The sequence below is a fragment of the Leptopilina boulardi genome, unplaced genomic scaffold, assembly GCF_019393585.1.
Source record: "Leptopilina boulardi isolate dan_hultmark-lab unplaced genomic scaffold, ZJU_Lbou_2.1 LbouV2_351, whole genome shotgun sequence".
In the NCBI taxonomy this organism is placed as follows: Eukaryota; Metazoa; Arthropoda; class Insecta; order Hymenoptera; family Figitidae; genus Leptopilina; species Leptopilina boulardi.
The window spans coordinates 2999130-3020212 of record NW_026137920.1 but is presented as its reverse complement, the minus strand read 5'-3'; the positions used below and the strand labels follow the sequence as shown (position 1 = coordinate 3020212).

Below are 21083 nucleotides of genomic sequence, written 5' to 3'. Positions count from 1 at the left end.
AAATTGATTATGTAATATTTAATTTATTATTATTTATTCCTTCCTCATAGTAGGAAAATTGTCTTCGTAAAATTTTTGGTTTTCGATTTTTTAAATACTTCTATGTTTTTCGACCTGAGGAATCCAAAATTCACATTTTTAAGAAATTTTCGTCAATATCATTTTTAAATATCAAAATTTTGAGAAACTTGACTTTTTTGCATTTTTATTAAATTAACAAATTTAATATTTTTTATCACATGTCCAAGAGGAAGAAATGTGTTCATGACATGAACACAATTTTCCATCCATGATTTTTATTATTTTTTCTTATTTATTATTATTTTATTATTATGAATTGTTTTTATCTGAACTTATTAAAATCAAATATCAATTTAATTTAAATTTGATAATTTATTTATTTATAAAATAAATAATATTGAAACAAAAACCGGCAATCGAGTAATAAATTTGCAGAGTTATTTGGAAGTTTTAATATTAAATTTAAAAAGTTGCTCTATTTTTTAAATCAATAAGTATGTAACTACTAATGAAAATATAATAATAAATTAATATTTCTACTGCGCTCAACGAATGGGTAAAAGGTAAATGTAGCAAAGCTAACAAAATTTCAATAATTCAAAAAAAAATTATATAAAATAAATTATGAAAAATTTATTTTTGTTTTCAACTATAAATGTCAAAATTTTTATAAAATTTATTTTACAACGTCGTTTATTTTGCAAGTGCATTAAAAATTATTTTAACACAATTTACCTTCACAAAATTCTAAATTACATCCAAGTTTTAACAATGTAATTAAAACCGTCGCTTATTTTATTTCTCATAGTGATAATTGTATTAAAATCAATGTCGTCCTTTTGCAGAAGGCAATAAGAGAAACAGCTTTCATCGAAAACTTTAAATGCTTGTAAATGTTCAATGAAATAACAATCGTGGAGCTGTTTAGCTATTATTTTAAATGTCTCGTCTACGATTAACATTGCATCAACCAAGTAAAAAATCGGTCCATTTTCTAAAAAGTGAACAACAACGTGACCAGGTTTTAATTTATGACCATTGCATTGTATCCATTTCGTTACGCTAAACTTGTTTTTCGTAAGGGGTGTAAGCAAATGCAAAAAGTGTACAGAATCAGGCAAGTCAAAGAACGATTTGACTCGACTCGGGCCGCTTCTAAACGGCGCATGATCATCATTTTTCTTCAAAAATCGGAAATTTTGCATAAGCTGACTTCTCACAGCTATAGTGCGACAAACATTTCTTCTACAAATGGAGACATGAGAGGCAACTTTCCCCTCTCTGTGTTTTCCCTCAAAACGAATTGTGCTCAAAGCTGCAAGAGGACCAACTGCTTTCATCACTCGCGGGTAGTGAATTAAAAAATGGTGCTTAGGTTTTAAAGAACCAGGGCGCAATCTCGAAAGTTCAGTCAAATATTCTGTTATTTCTGTATCAAGAAACTTGTATGTTTCAGAACCGATAACTTTGCTGAAAATAATCTCTACTATTTCTTTTAATTTAATAAGTAATTGCCACTGAGGATCTTCTTCAGGAACGATAACGGTCCTATCAGGAGAAATAGGTTTCGAAACAAATTCATCATCTCAGCAGCTGACATAATGAGACATCCTTTTTTAATTTGTTGCTCCGAAAGAGGCATAGGCTTATTTGAATTTTAATTATCACCATAATTAAAACCAGCAAGTCGAAGATTTAAATTGGCAATTGTAAAATACTTTTTTTTATATATGAAATAGTTTAATGACTCTGCTACATCGTATCTCAATATACCATCTGGAACATCATGTAAAGGATCTACATATACACTTTCTCTATGATCAAAGTTTGACATTTCATCAAAAACACAGACTTCCTTAATCCCTGAAAGTGAAACGTCATTTTTTGCCAAAAGTTCATCATAATTTTCGCGATTTCTAAGCTTACAATCTCGTTCATTAAACACAAACTGTATATCGTTACGTCGAGTTAAACAATGCCAACAAAAGTAGGTAGCTTGGAAACTTTCAGCATATCCGAAAATTGATTTTATTCCAAGATTATCTTCGTAAATTAAAATCAAGAGAAAGTGGACTTGTTTTGTAACATTGTCAACTGTGATCGGTATGCCCTCATGTAGAATAAATTCTAGTTCTTCCATAGCTTTCATGAAAATAATTTTATTTATGTATTGCGCACGATGTTTCGTATTGAACAACAAAAACAAAAAGATATTTTCTAGTTTTGATCGCAAATCGGGAGGAAGTGCAGGACAACTTAAGTATGTTGCACCGCATTTAGAGATACCTTTGTGACTGCCCAAAGGGTTGTTAGTTTCATAGTCGTCGAATGCTAGAATTACAGGTAAAAGAGTCTTATCTTTAAAGGCTTTAACTTTCTCCTGATACAAAGATCCTTGAATAATGTTTTGAATCACGATTTTATTTTCTTGAACATTATTCATGTACTGCAAAGTATTTTTCAGAACATCCGGCAATTCAAAAAACAATTTCAATACTTTTCTGATCGGAATGAATTGTGCGCAAATCTCTTTAATACAGGATATTTTTTCTCCATTTTTTTCAACAATAACTTTGGCTTCACCAAGTTTATAATTTTGAGGAGGTATAAAAGTCCCATTTGTCTCAAATAACTTGCATCGCTTAGCTTCTGTTTGAATGTTATGAAAAGGATTTGACAATTCCGCAAAAACCTCATTGATTTCAGATAGAGTAAAAGAATTTTTAGAAAAGCTTGCTGCCTTGTTGTTAAATTCATTTTTAAAGGAATTTTTGTAACATTCAAATAAATCTGAGACATCATTTATAATTTCATTGACATATTTTCTGGGCACACTACTTAATTTATATAATTTAGCGGCAAACAACGTTGTTTTGGTCTTAAAGTTGGTTCCATATTTTCCTGAGACGTCAAAGGAAATGGAATCTTCAATTTGTTCCTCGTCAAAATATTCAGATTCATCGCTCGAACTGCCAGAACTGTCAGTATATAACTCTTCGTCTGTTGTTACGTCTTCAACAGCAAACGGAAAATTAGAATCCGCATTAAAAAAATTTGTTTCACTGGTTTCATGAGGATGTAATTGAACTCCATGTTTTAAATTGCGATGCTTTTTATAGGAATAAAAATTTACATACTTTTTTGTACATTCTGATTCCGTACATTGAAACGTATCCCAATACATATGCGCTAACTCTACATGTAATATCAGAGTCTCGTTGTTGGAAAATGAACATTCACATCCAAAACACTTAAACATTGTAAACAAAAAAATAAAAAGAACAATTCTTTTAAAAATATATAAATTATAACGTTTAAACTATGCACTAACTATACAAGTAATATTAGTCTCGTTGTTGACAAAAGAACAATCACACTTGCCCAAAATGCTTAAACATTGTGTAAAAAAAATTTTCAAGAATTAAAATTCGCCATTAAAGCAATTCTTTTAAAAAGACAGCAATCACGTCGTTCTATATGCTTTAAGAAGATTTTCTATCTGTTTTTCGAGAGCTTTTGTTTTTATACTGACTTTTTCGCCCTGTAATTTGATCTCAAAAAAAGCTCGTTGAATAAAGTTCCAAACATTATATGTTTCAACCGGATAAGCAAAAAAGCCTTGAACGTAAAAGTAACCGCTTGTAAAACGGAAGCACATTCGAACCATGTGTCATCAATAACAACATAAACTTTTCTTATATTGATTAACGATCCGACAATCACAAATAGTGGCTGCAACGTTAGCTTCTTCGATAACAGTCACTTTTAATCTATCCAGTGTTGCATCTTCTTCGTTAGAAATCTGTAAAAAAGATTTGTCACTTTCATCCCAACAAAAATTATCAGATAAATAAAATGAAAATTTAAAAATTTCTAAGATCAATTATTTAAAAAAATAATGAGAAAAATTATTAAAATTATTTATTACATAGAAAAATTGTCAGTATTAAAACTAAAAACAATTTTTTAAAACAAATCTTACAAATAAATAAATTTTCAAAAATTATTCCAAGTTTCAAACAATTAACAATTATTTTTAATGAATTGAAATGTGAAATGAATGAATTTATAATTAATTAAATTTTTAAAAAATTGAATTTTTATTTGTTTGGAATTTGTAATTGATTAAAATTTAGAATAATTGATTTTTTATTTGTTTGAAATCTGTAACAATTGAATTTATAATTCATTAAAGTTTGAAATAATTGAAGTAATAATTTATTAAAATTTGGAATGCAACACAATTTCAAAAAGGTGACAGTCTCTAATTCCTGTAGTAGTAACAAATAAATTTAATAATAAATTATGATTTTTATCAGCCTTGATGTGAATAAATACAATATATTTACCGGTATGACCAGTATAAAAGATTCTCGCTTTTCTTTTAAAGTCTTTTTCTGTTCATTAGTTTCCGGAACCACATTTTCAGAATCCTGATTTTTAGCAGCAGTAACCCTTTTTCGTTTTTGAGATTTATTTACTTCTGCAGTCGGAACCAGATAAATGAGAAGATGGAACAATACAGCATCTTGATGCTCTAAAAGAATCATGATTAAAGTAGAGTAAAATTTAAATTAACAAGTTTTTTGTAACATTTAATAGAATAGTCATTTTACCTGGCGATAATTTCGATATCAAATCGAATAATGTTTTATCTTCTGACTAAAGTTTGATTGTTTTTAAAATTTTTATTAAATGATCTTTAATCAGAACCCAGTTGAACAGAAGGTTGTTCTCTTTGTCAGGGTATAGACATTGAAAATCTAATTCAATCTGTAAAAAAATGTAATTTTCATTTATGTGATTGGCACAAGCGGATGTACAAATTATTTTATGTGATTGAATTTAGACATCAGTTTTAAAAAATTATGTCAAAAAGTACATATATTTATAAAAATAAAATACTATAAAAATTTACAGTACTCTATACTATATTTATACTTACTAAATAGAAACCCAATTGCTCTTTCAAGCCTTTGAATTTCTGACAATATTGATGAACACTTAGTCGCTGAAATTCTAAAATTCGCATACGAGCCTCGTATGTTTCAGACCAATATTGTTTAATTTTTTCAACATCGTCCGAGTGAACTTCCAGATATTTAATTTTATTTTCAATTGTTTCTGAAAAAAATATGAAAATTTCTTATAAAAATTACTTGAGGAGAAAGCAATACTTTCTTTTATGGAAAACAAAAAATGATTACCTTCAAAAAGACAAAGTCTACTTTCTGAAGGATTTTCAGCCGTTTTCTTAGTGTATGGTTTTATAACTCCTTGTTTTCTTAATTCACCTTTTACATAATCGAAGTGATTCTTCACTTTTCCTGTAGACGGTATTCGGACTCCGTTTTCGATTTTAAATGGGGTGAAGTAAGTAGCTGAATTTTTTTTAGTAGTTTAATTATAACAATAAGGCTTACTTCCAGTCATCCAGCGGCGCTTCTTTAAATTCTTTAACAAGTTCTTTTTTTTAAATCAATAAACTTATGTATCAATATCTTTCGACTCTTTTCTATCAAAAATCCCCCCTGTTGGTTGTAGGCGTGAGCAATTAAGTTCACCGTTGCGGCACATCCGATTAATTTTTTTAATCGCTAAAAATTAATTATTTTATTTTATAATAAATAATTTAACAAACAATTAATCATTTTTGAAAAAGTATTAAACTTACTACGTAGTGAGGATTCGTTTCCCAATCATCTTTATTATTATTTCCCTGATTATGTTGCCCGCGGTGTGTGTCTGTTTCTTTCAAAACAGGCTCAGCTGATTCTTGATTCAGACTTGCTGTTAAATTTGTATAAACGGCATTATCGTTTATCACAGCTAATTCCCTTTGAATGTCATCAATATTTAAAGCAACTGGTTGAGGTACGTTTTGTTGCACCGAAAAGGAATCTAAATTAAACCTTCAATGAATTATAAACAAAGTACAAAATATCTTTTATCAAAAATTAATAATTGCCCAATGTGACGGGTTTTTATAATCTTGAATTTAATTAATAAATATTATCAGATGATAAATTATCCGTAGATAATTTATTATTTATTTATTTATTACAAGAAATAAGTAAATTATAATAAATTATTCGTAAACAAAGTATTATTCTTTATTTATTAAAATGAGCGTAATAATGCCACGTTCTAAGTCCGTAGATTTAGATACGTGTCTCTTTACAAAGTCTAAAATTAACACTAGTGGTTCTGGGCCTTGACAGAAGTAAGGTCCCTTAGGATGTATTTAGGGTGCGTGGGAGGGATGGTTCAGAGGATGGTGAGTGGGGGAAGAAAAGGTAGAATTGACGTGGATTTCGTTACACCCCCCAACTTAGATTGACCTTAGTCCCTAAGGTCGAAACCTTATAGATTGAGGTTTGATTTTTAGATGTTCATCTAGTGGTGTTGGTGCCGTAGGGGCACTTGTATACTGTACATTTGGTGTATTGTTTACATTTGTTTTGACGCAGAATAAATTAATACATAGGTTCGTAGGAAGTAATTTAGCAAATAGTTTACAAACTCCCGATTTATAAAGTGAGTAAATTGTTAAAATGACTAATGATGTATATCCTAAATATTGTAATATATCTGTGCTTTTTTCCACCCATGTTTTGGTTCTACGAATATTTTTTATACTTTGAATCGAAGCTTCCATAGTGTCTATACTACGTTTTAGAGAATTAAATTTTTCTCTATGTAATGATTCTTGTATTACGGGTAGTTGAGAGCTTAATAAATTTAAGTCGCTTTGACTAATTGCAAAAGAGATATTTTTTTTGAACTTGATATCGGAGTTATGTTCGATTGATTTACGTAATTTTAATATTGATTTTGGAGTGTGTAATATACAATCGGAATTACTGTGAATTAGACTAGGTTCCTTAATGGTTGTAATTTCATTTTTGTTGTTACAAACAACGTTCAATTCTATTTCATTTTCTGGTATTACAATAAATTGGTTTGGATCTTGAAGAGGTATAAATGCTAGTTCTGCTATTTTAAAAACAGAAAATTCACAGTATTTATCGGAAATGGATTTGTATCTATGTTTAACAATACTAGTTTCACAGTTTTCTACTTCACTGATAAGAAAAGTTGGTTGTACCCTTTTACAAATAAAAGTGTCTTCTAATATTTTACAATTTCGCATTGTCTGTGTGTCAGAAGGGACATAAAAAGTTTTTTCTGGATTAATGAGTAGGATTTCGTGTGATGGGATTGGTGCAATGAATCCTGTTCCATGACGAATAGGTATTGGAATTAAGTGTAAAGTTTGGAGGACTGGTTCTTCTAATTCTGGTACTTTAAGAATGTATATTAATTGTTTGTGTGTAATGCTTACAGTTATGTCGGATATGTCAATGATATGTTGATAATTTTGCGGTATCAATTTAATTGGATATTTGGTGTTAGTTTCTTCTTCGATGAGTTGTAATTCTCGAATTAACATATTTGGTGTAAGAATTTGAGGATGTACAATACCATGTTTCCCATCGTTTATAGCATTTATTATTAAATTAATGTCTTCGCTGTATTCACTGATTGCTATTGTACAGACAGTAAGCATATTGGCGATTATAGTGTTTTTTGCGTTAGTGTTTGACGAATTTACTAGTTTATTAAGTTGATTAATCAAGGATCCTGATTCTTGGTTAAGAAGCTGTAGGTCGTGAGAAGCTGTGTTTAATAGTGTTTTAATTATCCTAGTTTGATTCCCTATTGTCTCTGTAATTATTTTTTGATCTGAATATACTTTGTCGAATTTTTGATTAATAATCTCCATATCATTCTCATCGAGAGTACCGAAAAGTGTCTTAGATATGGATCCTATGATATTTAAAATTCCTTTCTTTGTACGAGAAAATCCTAATATTTGACGAAGTGTAACCTAAAGATCTGCCATTCTTAGTATGCGATTGTTAAGTACATTAATTTCAAATTCTTCTGCACATTCGTGGCATAATGCGACTGCCTTTGTATAGGCATCCTGAATTTGGATTAATCTACTCTCGATACTACTAGTATCCACTCCTATAATTAACTTCCACGTTCGATGATAAAGGCTTGTAGTGCCCAAGTTCTCTGCGAATATTGGTGTATTCGTAATAGGTTTAAATATGATGTTGGAATATACAATGGTGAAGAAAAAAGTAGTCGTAAACAGTAGTTTCTGCATTTTGTTTTTTTTTGCCTATAACGGAATGAAATTTTATATTAGTCACATTAATATAAAATTCGGTAATACGAGTAAATTATGTTTTAATAGTTGTATAACTTTAGTCTGTCGCCATGGATCAAGGTTCTGTCATTGTTAAGAAGTTGTAATGATACGTATTTTGAGCCAATGGATTTGCTCGCCGGATGGAGTCCGGGTACCTATTTTGACTAGTTACTTTACTTTGTAGGTGGCGTGAAGCGCCATCTATGTTAATTTTGAATCATTGTGGGAACCATTTGTGATTCCGGAAAGGAAGGTGTAGTCAGTGATGAGACGTAGTTTTAAACCTTCGAAAGAGATATATTTTAACAAAATAATAAAAGAATAAAGTATAACAATAATAAAATAAAATAAAAAAAAGGATTCTATACAATGCAAAAATAAAATAACGATAAATAGAAAGAATTGGCTAGCACCGCTAGGTGTCGCTTGTAAGCATCTTCGGCTCGCTCGCTTTAATTCTGTAAAAGAAAAGAAAAGATATTTCGGATCATACATCTATATTACCGATTACAAAGGTCAGGATGACCGATATTTCATTGCGCGGGGAGTTACTAGTTTACCCCCTAGACGACGGTACGGACGGTAACTAGGGTCGTGCACGCGAGGTCGATTTACGTAATCGGGAAGATTCTAGATGTGAGATACGGTTCCCACATTCGTGCCCGACGCGAAGCTAGTGCAATGAGGTATGTGAGTTTGTAATTCACCAGGTGTTACCCTCATCCGAGGAGCGCCTCGAGATGGGAGTCGACCTGGGGCGTCGTCTATGTCGAGAGAGGAGCGCCTCTACTCGGCATGGACGGTCCTAAATATAAGATGTATGTATGTGTGTGTGTAGTGTAACCTGGTTCCCCAGGTGGGAAAAGGGAATACCCTGGTCTCTCACAGGAGCGCCTATAGAGAGACCTGGAGTATTCGTGGAGAGGATGTGGAGAAAGTGGTTGAAGGGTGTTATAGGTCCGCAGGAGCGCCTACAGGACCTATACAACTCCTTCTAGGAATCCTGGGGAGCCGGGGGTCGCAGGAGCGCCTACAGACCTCTAGCTCACCTGGTGAAAAGATAGGATGGTAAGGGTGGAAAATAGATCGAGAGAGAACGAGGAGTTGAGCCGCCGTCGTCTGGCCCGAGGAGCACCTCGAGGCCGGTCGAAGGCGAACTGAAGAATTGGGAAAGTGCGATCAAGTATATAGAATGGTCGCGAGAGAGTATGTGGACTCGCGGGGAAAGGAGAGAGCCGGCGGCGCGGCAAGTGTGCGCCGTCGCCACTCACTACTTGGCTCGCAGCGAGAGAGCTGTCTAGTATATATATATGTATAAGAAATATATTAGAATGAGAAATATATTCCTCGCGGGGAATAATCATTTAAAAAGAAGAATACTTTCATTACATCCCCCCTACTTATCAAGCGAATTCTAATGAGCGTCTAGGGAGAGAATAAAGGATGAAAGTATTTTTCCCTTAATAACAATAAAAAAAAAAAAATTTTCCGAAAATATATATATTACAAAAGAAAAAAAAATATTTCCTAACTAAATACCACTTACAATGTTTTCCTTGCTAAACGAATGTGGCCGTTGGTTTGGTCTAGGCGGAGATTCCATTTGCCGCCCTTTACTGGAATTCTGTAGCGGGGAATGCCGAGGGGGATTTTAACCCACGGCCCACCAGGAAGTTTGGCTACGGTGAAGGGTAAATGGGCCAGCGCTTTGCTTACTTGGAGGGGGTTTTTTTTACTGTTCTTAGGTTTCACAGTGGGAATGATATTATTATTGTTCGAATCAGTGGTGATTTCCACTTTAGGGCAATCCAAAATTTTAATTGGCGTGGTTAGGATTTTGGTTTCAACTATAACCGGTTTAGCACTTTTAATAATAGTTTTTTTTGGTAAGGACTGTTTCTTTTTCATTTGTTGTGCTATTTTATTTTTAGCAACTAGGGACATCCCTGCTAAATGTGTGACTGGGGTTTTCGAAGACGGCGTAGCACTAATAATTTTTTTAGTAGGTAACTTTTTAGGTGGCGGAACTCGGGTGAGCTTGACCACTGGTAAATTAGATTTATTAATTTTAATTTTTAACTTTTTGTCTTTCTCTTCCTTAATCCTTGCTTCTTCTTTTTCACAAATGTCTATTAGTATGGATTCGAAACCCTTTTTAATTAATGGTGGCGGCGTGGCAACTTTTTTGGCGGGAAGTTGCAATCTCGGCGGTTTAGGGGCAGGCGCGAACACTTTCATTTTGTCGTGCACTCTACCGGCAATTGGTTGCAGAGGGGCCACAAAACTGCACTCACTTTTTCCGCACGGTACAAAATTATTTAAACCGAAAAATGTCTGATAATTGAAGTCGAACTCCGGAATTTCCAAATTCAACGCGGACATATCTAGCGCGTCTTCTCTTATTTTGGCGCGTTCGCGTTGGGCTATTTGTTTTTCTGCTTCCATCGTAAAATGACTTTAGTATACTAAGGGTGATTCCTTGAATTTTGGCTTTATTTATACTGGAGGTCTTTGACACCACTATTGAGGAGAGACAATGTTATTGGTTGAAATATCGTCTATGAAATTTTTCAAGTCTTTTAAATGCACGTGGCGGAATATTTTACCTTTATCGTTAACTAAATCGTATATTACCGGAGAAATCTTCTTTTTAATAATAAATGGACCACTGAATTTTTCTAATAGTTTTGCGTTTTTCTTTTCCATTTTATTTGATAAATGGAAATTTCTTTTAAGAACTTTTTCCCCTATAATAGGATTCCAATCGCGTTTTCGTAAATTATATTGTTTCTGTTGTATATTAAAATTCTTAGCTAGATTTGACCGAACTAGTACAAGTGCATCTTGTAATTTTTCAATTCGCTTAGAAGATGCATTATTGGCTTGTGAGTTTAAACGCGAGTCTTGAAAACCAGGCGGGAAAAATTCTCGGCCAGAGGTAAGGAAGGCAGGAGTGAAACCGGTCGATGTATGCTTCGCGGTGTTGTAGGCGAATTGAAGTTCCGGTAGATGTCGGTCCCAGTCCGGTTTCTTTCTGTCGATGTATTGCCTAATCATGGTCTTAACTACCTTGTTGACTCGTTCCACTGGATTACATTGAGGTGAGTAAGGGGGTGTAAGACGATGAGTGATACCAAAATCTTCGAGGAAGGATTTGAATTCTTTACTTATAAACTGTCTACCATTGTCTGACACTATTTTCTGTGGGCAACCAAAACGATAAAAAATTTCTTTTAAAGTAGAAATAACTAATATTGAAGTTGCTTTTTTAAGTGGTTTTAATTCTAACCATTTAGTAAAGCGATCTTGGATAACACACAGCATTGTGTTGCCGGAAGTTGTCCTAGGAAGTGGGCCTATGAAGTCAATAGATAGCATTTCCCAGGGATTTCCTACTAGAGTAGCATTCATGTGATTCGCTGCTGCTTGTTGAGAATTTTTATTACGTTGACAGTTTTGGCAATTTCTAACGTATGCTGCACCATCTCGTAACATTCCGGGCCAGAAGAAGAATTCGCCCAGGCGTGCTAGTGTTTTGGCCACGCCCAGATGACCTGAAGTTTTTTCGTCGTGTACTTTCTGTAGAATTGATATTCTTTTTCCCTTGGGCACACATAATTTCCATTGGTCTTCATAAGGGGTATCCTTGAAGTCTAGGGTGTGTAGTACATGATGAAAAAGTTTTCCGTCCTCGATACGATAATCGGGATTTTTCTCAGGGTTGTCCGAAGTGTTTTTCCATTGGCGTTGATACCATGCGCAGGAGGGTAAATCGTTGATTGAAGAGACTTGTAAAGGCACTCGAGAAAGGTAATCGGGAAGTTCATTCTCGATTCCTTTTTTATATTGAACCTCGAAGTCCCATTGGGCCAATTCCATTATCCAGCGGGCTAGTCTTCCTGAAGGAGTGATGATGCTATTCAGCCATTTTAGAGCTTGATGATCTGAGACAACTATGAAATGATATCCTTCTAGATAGTGTCGCATTTTCCAAATGCCCCATTTTACAGCTAGGCATTCTAGTTCCGTAGCTGAATAGTTTTTTTCCGCTGGGTTTAAAGTACGGCTGGCGTAGGCGATGACGACTTCTGTTGATCCAATCTTCTGTGTCAAGACTGCTCCTAGGCCTTCGAGACTGGCATCCGTTTGAAGATAAAAAGTTTGAGACCAGTCAGGGCAAGCTAATACTGGAGCTTCGGTTAGTTTCTTTTTTAGATTTTCAAAGGCCAGTTGTTGATCATCTTTCCAGATCCACGGAGTATCTTTTTTCAATAATTTAATTAAGGGCGATATTACGACCGATATATCTTTTACGAAGCGACGGTACCAAGATACCATGCCTAAAAATTTTCTCAATTCTTTTAGGTTAGTAGGTGGAGGTAATTTCAAAATGGCGTCCACCTTATCAGGATCTGGGTGTAGTCCGTCTTCGTCCACTAGATGTCCAAGGTAGGTGAGTTGTGTACGAGCGAAAAAACACTTTTCCCAATTTGGTATTAATTTAGCTTCACGTAGTCTGGAAAAAACTGTTTGAAGTAAGTCGATGTGTTTTTCAAAAGTTTCGGATGTAATAACGATGTCGTCTAGGTATGAGAATACATTAGGTGCCAAATCTGGAGGTATAACTCGGTCGATAAGGCGTTGAAACGTTGCTGGTGCTGAATGTAGTCCGAAAGGCATGACTATGAATTCAAAGAGTCCCATACCAGGCACTGTGAAGGCTGTGAGGGGGGAGCTTTTTTCTTCTAACTCCACCTGCCAGTATCCATTCTTCAAATCGAGTGTTGAAAGGTATTTTGCACCCTTAAGCTGATCAAGGATACAGTTGATACGCGGTAATGGATAAGCATCTTTTTTTGTAACTTTATTTAATTTACGAAAATCGATGCAAAATCTTAATTTTCCGTTTTTTCTCTTTATTAATACTACCGGTGAACTCCATGCACTACTAGATTTTCTAATAACCTTTTGTTTCAGCATTTCCAAGGCTTCTTGTCTCATGAGTTCCTGGGTTACTGGATTTCGGGGTTGAAAACGTTGCTTGATCGGTGTTGGTTCTTCGAGATGAATTACATGTTTTAGAAGTGGAGTGTGACCTTTTATATTTTGGAATAAAAGTTTTTCCTTTTCTAATAAAGCATTTAATTCACTTTCTTGATCCTTATTGAGCGATGTTAATCCTGATGGCCCAATTTCACAAATTTCAACCTTGAATGACTTATGTAATAACCGTATATCTTGGTTATCAATGAGAAGTGAAAAGTTGAATTTTTGTAGCAGGTCCATACCAATCAGCATAGGTTGAGATAGTTTTGGTAGGACCAGGAACTTGTGATTCACTTTGGTAGTTCCAGCTGTCATTTTCATGTTGAAACTAGTCTTGACCTCGAACTGGGTACCATTAGCCATGGCCACGATGATGTCCTCCAGATTTGTGACTCCTCCTTGGCTGACCAGGCGATTTGCTGTGTGGGTATCGATGAATGAGCAAGCTGCTCCAGTGTCCACCAGGGCTGGGATCACCAGGTCTCCGCATTTGCAATTGATAAAAATACGGGAGTCTTTAGGGAGTGAGGTCGAACTTACTCCGATGGTCGGACCTTTTTCTCGTTTCCCGGCTTCTTGCATTTACATTCGCGAGTAAAGATGCCTTCTTGCCGCAGTAAGAGCAAAATTTCTTCGGTCTGCTCCTGCAGACAGGACGACGATGACCGGGTCTGCCACAGCGCCAACAGTGTGTCTTTGGGTCGTATGGTTTGGATACTTCAGAAACTTGGGGGGGGCTTTGTGGGGTTTTTCTACCTTTTGAATGTCTCTTAACACCTCTGCTATTTCTTCGACTCGTAGGATAAAGGCACCAACTGAGTCGAATTCTTGTCTGCGAATATGCAATCTGTAGACTGGTTGCATATTCCAGAATAACGTATCTAGTTCACGGTGGATGTTGTAACCTCCATGTCTACGCATCATGGTTTGGATATCCGTGGTGAAATCGCGAATGGACTCGGATCCCTTCTGTTTACGATTAGAGATTTGGGATTCTAGGTTTCTAAATTCACTAGGTAACAGATAGAATGTTCTTAGGGATGTATATAGTTCTTCTAACGTTCGCGAGGTACGTATTGCATTTCTATACCAAAGTAGGGCACCACCTCTTAATAGCTCTGGGAATCCTCGTAGTAGTTGTTCGTCGGAAAACCCATACGATGATTGTAATTCTTCTACTCGTTCCAGGAATGCGTACGGATCTTTACCGTCGAAATGGCAACTCCATTTCCTCATGGATTCTATGACCGAAGTATCACTGAATACTCTAGGTTGCGGTGGGTTAAAGAACACTGGTTGATTGATCGGTTGATCAGCGGACCCGGGAAGGGAATTAGCAGGCTGGTTACTGGTGGATGCTCGCTCCGGTAGGAGTTTTGGATCTTCTAGGGCTTCCTTGTCGAACGAGATGTCTAATTCTTCGTTGTAGTCCACTGGGTCTTCGGTTAATTCTAGGAGTTCGGGACGAGATTTTACAAAAGCTACGAATCTTTGACGGAGCTCTATAAGAGTTCCAGAGGAATCAATTTGATGACGTTGTAACTGAGCGATTAAATCGTTCTTTGTAAGCCTGTAGATCCATCTGACGCCCATCTTGGTGGCAGATATCCAGAAGATAACAAAAGCGATGGGGAAAAGAGGACGAAACCAAAAAAAAAATGATTTAGAACTTGGATGTATGCTGATCGAGGATTAGCACAAAAGTGTACTGAGAGCTGACCGAATGTTCTTTTTATACTAGATGATCGCTCCCTACTCCTCCCAGAAGATGGAGGTGGGGGGGTATTAGGGCGTCTAGCCTACCCGAGAAAGAAAATTTTTATTTTCTTGCCCTTAGGCAGCAGTATCGGGCCCAAATGGGGCCGACACCACAGATGTAACAGAATTGTCTTTGGGGGTTTGTACAATCTACCCGGCGATGTCCTCGTTGACCGCAGCGCCAACAGTTCTTGGTACGGTCGTAGGGTTGAGTTAAACTACAAACTATGCTAGTTAGGGTGCCGAGGTCAATCGGGCGACGATTAAAGAAGCAGGTCTCGAGGAAGTCTTTTTGCTCATCTTTCGATAATTTTATAATACTATCTTTCTGAGCAACTAGGTCTTCACCGACGATCATGTCGGGGAATACGTGTTTCAAAAGGTGAGTAGAGATCTTTAATCTCTTTTGGGCTGCCTCGACCCGACAGAGGACTTCGTACGCGGGGTAGCCAAGAACCATCTTTCAATTCTGCGGATGGTCTGATAGACCCAGTTCTCGGTGCTTGGAGAATACATGATGTCTTCTTCTTCTTTCTTGCTTTACAAAAAAAATTTTTGGAGTGTCTTCGAAGAGTGGTACTAATCGATAACCCTGTCTACTGAGTTACAATTCTATATAAATGACTCGAATGGTTATCCCCACCCTAACGCGATGACAGCGCCCTCGCGGTGTTGACACGAATTTCCGCCTCCTACCCTTCCGAAATCACAAATTACTCCCAGGCAAATCTCAATTAACTCCGATTGGTAATCTTTTCCCTTTCTCTTCCGCGAGCATTCTAGTTTTTGATTTATGATACTCTCTAGAAAAGAGAAAGAGAAAGGAAAAAAAAAAAAAAAAATTCAGGTCCCTGTTCGGGCGCCATGTAATGATACGTATTTTGAGCCAATGGATTTGCTCGCCGGATGGAGTCCGGGTACCTATTTTGACTAGTTACTTTACTTTGTAGGTGGCGTGAAGCGCCATCTATGTTAATTTTGAATCATTGTGGGAACCATTTGTGATTCCGGAAAGGAAGGTGTAGTCAGTGATGAGACGTAGTTTTAAACCTTCGAAAGAGATATATTTTAACAAAATAATAAAAGAATAAAGTATAACAATAATAAAATAAAATAAAAAAAAGGATTCTATACAATGCAAAAATAAAATAACGATAAATAGAAAGAATTGGCTAGCACCGCTAGGTGTCGCTTGTAAGCATCTTCGGCTCGCTCGCTTTAATTCTGTAAAAGAAAAGAAAAGATATTTCGGATCATACATCTATATTACCGATTACAAAGGTCAGGATGACCGATATTTCATTGCGCGGGGAGTTACTAGTTTACCCCCTAGACGACGGTACGGACGGTAACTAGGGTCGTGCACGCGAGGTCGATTTACGTAATCGGGAAGATTCTAGATGTGAGATACGGTTCCCACATTCGTGCCCGACGCGAAGCTAGTGCAATGAGGTATGTGAGTTTGTAATTCACCAGGTGTTACCCTCATCCGAGGAGCGCCTCGAGATGGGAGTCGACCTGGGGCGTCGTCTATGTCGAGAGAGGAGCGCCTCTACTCGGCATGGACGGTCCTAAATATAAGATGTATGTATGTGTGTGTGTAGTGTAACCTGGTTCCCCAGGTGGGAAAAGGGAATACCCTGGTCTCTCACAGGAGCGCCTATAGAGAGACCTGGAGTATTCGTGGAGAGGATGTGGAGAAAGTGGTTGAAGGGTGTTATAGGTCCGCAGGAGCGCCTACAGGACCTATACAACTCCTTCTAGGAATCCTGGGGAGCCGGGGGTCGCAGGAGCGCCTACAGACCTCTAGCTCACCTGGTGAAAAGATAGGATGGTAAGGGTGGAAAATAGATCGAGAGAGAACGAGGAGTTGAGCCGCCGTCGTCTGGCCCGAGGAGCACCTCGAGGCCGGTCGAAGGCGAACTGAAGAATTGGGAAAGTGCGATCAAGTATATAGAATGGTCGCGAGAGAGTATGTGGACTCGCGGGGAAAGGAGAGAGCCGGCGGCGCGGCAAGTGTGCGCCGTCGCCACTCACTACTTGGCTCGCAGCGAGAGAGCTGTCTAGTATATATATATGTATAAGAAATATATTAGAATGAGAAATATATTCCTCGCGGGGAATAATCATTTAAAAAGAAGAATACTTTCATTACAAAGTATTTCGTAATTATTATTAGGTAATGATCTTACAATAGTTGCAGGGCCTTTCCAATCGGGGCTAAGCTTGTTTTCTTTATTGTTTGTTACCATTACAAGATCTCCAATGTCAAACAATCTTTGTGGTAGAATTATTTTCGCGTCTTGTATTCTTTTATATTTTTCTTTACATTTTTGAATTTTATCTCGAGCTTTACCGATATACCTTTCGTGTCTTTCCTGCCAAAGTTTAACTAAATCAGGATACTTTAGACTTGGAGTAGTTGATAGTACAGAAGGTATGTTTGCATTTCGACCGAAAGTTAGATGAAATGGGCTAAATCCAGTTCCCTCATGTAACATTGTATTGTAAGCCATTGATATGAATTTAAGTGTTTTGTCCCATTCAGTATGCAAATCTGTCATAGCTGTCCTAATTAAATCCTTAACTGTACTATGTGCTCTTTCTAAACTACCATTACTCTGCGGATGAAAAGCTGTGGTTTTAATGTGTTGGATTCGGAACAAATTTTCGAAGTTCTGCATTAATTCAGATACTAAATTTTGTCCTTGATCAGTCAAAATGTGTTTCGGTGATCCAAAAATGTAAATATAATGATCGAAGAGTTTTTCTATTATTGTTTCAGAATGAACGTCCTTTAGAGGGATTAGTATGAGATATTTCGTCAGCATGTCTTGAATAGAAAGTATATATTCATTAGATTCTAAGGTAACGGGTAAAGGTCCAAAAATGTCCATTGCGATTTTATCGTTTGGTTCGACCGGAGTATCGGGTATTATTGCTTCGGATTTTCTTTTAATTCTTGTTAACTTTTGAGTTTGGCACGTATGACATTTTTTAATGTAATCTACTATTTCATTCTCCATATTTTTCCAAGTCCCTAATTCACGTGCTCTTTGAATCGATTTATTTTCGCCAAAATGTTGAGTCATTATAGATCCATGACTTTCTTGGATAATCTGTTGTTTTTCGTCCTTTGATAATTCGGTGGTTGAATTAAAACAGGTGTGTATCTTAATTTGAGGATATTTAAAGCTAATGAAAGATATTAAAATTTTTAACTTTACTCTTTCTGTTGATGTAATAGTGGGGTCATTAAAGTGCATTCTTAAAATAGTGAGTTTTTTTGAGATTGTCCATCTTGCAGTGTTATCAATTATTCGGAGCCAATCTTTTTCACTATACGGGGGTAAGACTTTAATATTAGGATCATCGGTAAAACGTTTTCGAAATTGTTTCCATAATTTTCCATTGGCATTCGGTTTTTCTACCTCCCTAGTTTCTGTTCGATTTGCGAACCACTTATAATACTCTTGGTACAACTGTTGATCGTCTAATCTAATAGGTGTTGAATTTTGAGGTTGTGGTTGTTCGTTTTGAATAAGTTCTAGATCTAAATTTGGTGATGGATTTGTAAAGTCAAAATCATTTAATTCTATCTGATCGGTTGAATGTGTGTCGTGAGAGGATGATTTTACATTATTGAATGGTGGCGGTGTGTTAAGATCTCGTTCCAACGGTACATCTAGGATCTCGATTTCAGGTAACTCGGTTTCTAAATCAAATTCGATTTCGTTTGGTTGTACCGAATTATTTTTGCTAGTAATATGACATATGCGAGAAAGAGCGTCGGCTGCAGTATTTTCGGAACCCTTTTTATATTGAATTTCGTATTCATATTCTTCTAATTTAAGCCTCCATCTCATTAATCGCGAAGATGCATCCTTTACGTTAAATAACCACTTTAACGCTTGATGATCGGTTAGGATCTTAAATTTGCGACCTAGAAGATATTGTCTGAATCTTTGAACTGCCCATACAATTGCAAGGAGTTCTTTTTCAGTTGTTGTGTAATTGAGTTCGGGTGCATTAAGAGTTCTTGAAATATAATAACAAGGATGACCATCTTGACTTAAGATAGCTCCTAACCCTACATTAGATGCGTCTGTAATTAAAACAAATTCTTTTTCAAAGTCTGGATATTTTAATACCGGTGCATTGCAAAGGGACATTTTTAATGAATCAAAAGAGTTTTGGCAAGTTGGAGTCCAGAGGAACTCTTTTGATCCTTTAGTAAGTTCTGTAAGTGGTTTGGCAATTGTGGAATAGTTCTTAATAAATTTCCTGTAATATCCGGAGAGACCTAAGAATGATTTTAGAGTGGTAAGGTTATGTGGAATTTTAAATTCTGATACCGCTTTGGTTTTATTGGGGTTAGGTTTAATTCCATCTTTAGTTACTAAGTGTCCCAAATATTCTAATTCGGGCCTCAAATATTCACATTTATCAGGTTGTAATTTGAGTCCAGTCTGGCGCAGTCTTTCAAAAAGTGTAACTAAATTTGTATTATGTTCTTCTATAGTGGAGCCATAAACAACAATGTCATATAAGTAGACCATACAGATTTTGTTAATGAGACCATTCAATGCAGTGTTAATCATTCTTTGAAATGTGGCAGGAGAATTCTTTAATCCGAATGGCATTCTTTCAAACTCGAAATGTCCGTCAGGTGTCGAGAAGGCTGTAAATTTTTTTGAACTTTCTTCCATAGGTACCTGATGAAAACCTGAGCTAAGATCGAAAGCAGAGAAATATTTAGCGTTGCCTAAATTATAGATAATATCATCTATTACTGGTATTGGGTAAGAGTCTTGATCTGTGATTTCGTTAATTTTCCTAAAGTCTATCACTACGCGCCATTTTTTCTTACCAGATGCGTCTAATTTTTTAGGTACAATCCACACTGGTGAATTGTAAGGCGAGTCAGAGTCTCTCAAAATACCTTCTTTACGCATTTCTCCCACTTGAGTGCACACTTCATTTTCATGGCATTTTGGTGGTTGATAAGATCGGGTGTTAATTATTTTATCCTCTTTGAGTGTAATTTTATGGTGCGCAAGATGTGTACCAGGTAATGGGTCGCCTGGTAACCGAAATACATCATGATATGAGTGAATTATTTTCAAAAGGTTTTCTTTAAAACAGGTCTCTACGTGGTTCAGTCGTGTATTATCATTTAGCAGTTTAATTCTTTTTGATAATTCATTCGCTGGAATGTACATAATTCCCGGTTCCGGCACGTTAGATGTGATATATTTATAATTAATATCCTTTAAATTCAGGTGTTTACTTGTAGGAGAATTGTTACTAATCGGGACAGTGACAGTTTGGTCTTGTATGGAGTAGATTGAATCTGGAATAAAGGGGTTATCAAAAATCCCTACTGTTCCCTTTTTCTTTGTTACAGGAATGCGAATTAATTTAATTTGATTTGGTGGTATTACAATCCCATCTTCAATTAACTGGTGTTCATGTTCATTCAAGCGCAATGTTTCATTTGATAATCGATATAAATATTGCTGTAAAAATGGTAACCCTAAAATACCGTCTTCTGGTAATGGAAAATCGTCAGGAACTATGTGAAAAACATGTTTTTTGTCTAAATAATTTACCTCTACTTTGTACTCAGAGGTTTGAACGTCATTTCCCATTTTGAACTGTTTTGCATGGAACTCTTTGGGAAGATTTTCTGGAAAATTTGATTTTTTAATTATATTTATAGAAGCTCCTGTGTCCACGAGGAGTCGTACATCTCGTTTGAATTCGCAAGGTCGTACATATATTGATTGCAATCTTCCGGATATGCAGCTAATTCGGTCTGTATATTCTCCGACGTTTCTGTTCCGTCGCCTGTTTCTTTGTCGTGTATTTCTTCCTCTGAGGAAATCTCTTTTGTATAGTGAACTCGCCCCGGGGGTCTTTTTTGATTCTGGTTTGTGTGAAAATCCGAGTTCAGTCTATCGCGGCATTGAGAATAAGTGTGACCAATTCGTTTACAAAAGTTACATGTCATAGTAGAGCGTTGATTTAAAGG

At 35.9% G+C, this 21083-nt stretch overlaps 2 protein-coding genes and 1 long non-coding RNA gene across 4 annotated transcripts in view; 1 reads left to right on the top strand and 2 right to left on the bottom strand.

The window, feature by feature from the left end:
• The window catches only part of LOC127286181 (uncharacterized), a 236076-nt gene that overhangs the window by 167935 nt on the left and 47058 nt on the right, over positions 1-21083 (top strand). The gene's annotated exons all lie outside the window — the stretch shown is intronic.
• The window catches only part of LOC127286157 (uncharacterized), a 254824-nt gene that overhangs the window by 209971 nt on the left and 23770 nt on the right, over positions 1-21083 (bottom strand). The gene's annotated exons all lie outside the window — the stretch shown is intronic.
• Positions 583-10457, bottom strand: LOC127286168 (uncharacterized). Its single transcript, XM_051312516.1, has 6 exons — positions 5696-10457; positions 5229-5618; positions 4967-5145; positions 4638-4794; positions 4371-4558; positions 583-3823 (listed from the first exon to the last, which is right to left on the bottom strand). Exon 6 carries the CDS (start codon positions 3278-3280, stop codon positions 1679-1681), a length of 1602 nt encoding a protein of 533 aa, XP_051168473.1. The 5' UTR covers positions 3281-3823; positions 4371-4558; positions 4638-4794; positions 4967-5145; positions 5229-5618; positions 5696-10457; the 3' UTR covers positions 583-1678.

Excerpts from the sequence above, each read along its gene's own strand:
- LOC127286168 (XM_051312516.1), bottom strand. The coding sequence starts at position 3,280 with ATGTTTAAGTGTTTTGGATGTGAATGTTCATTTTCCAACAACGAGACT.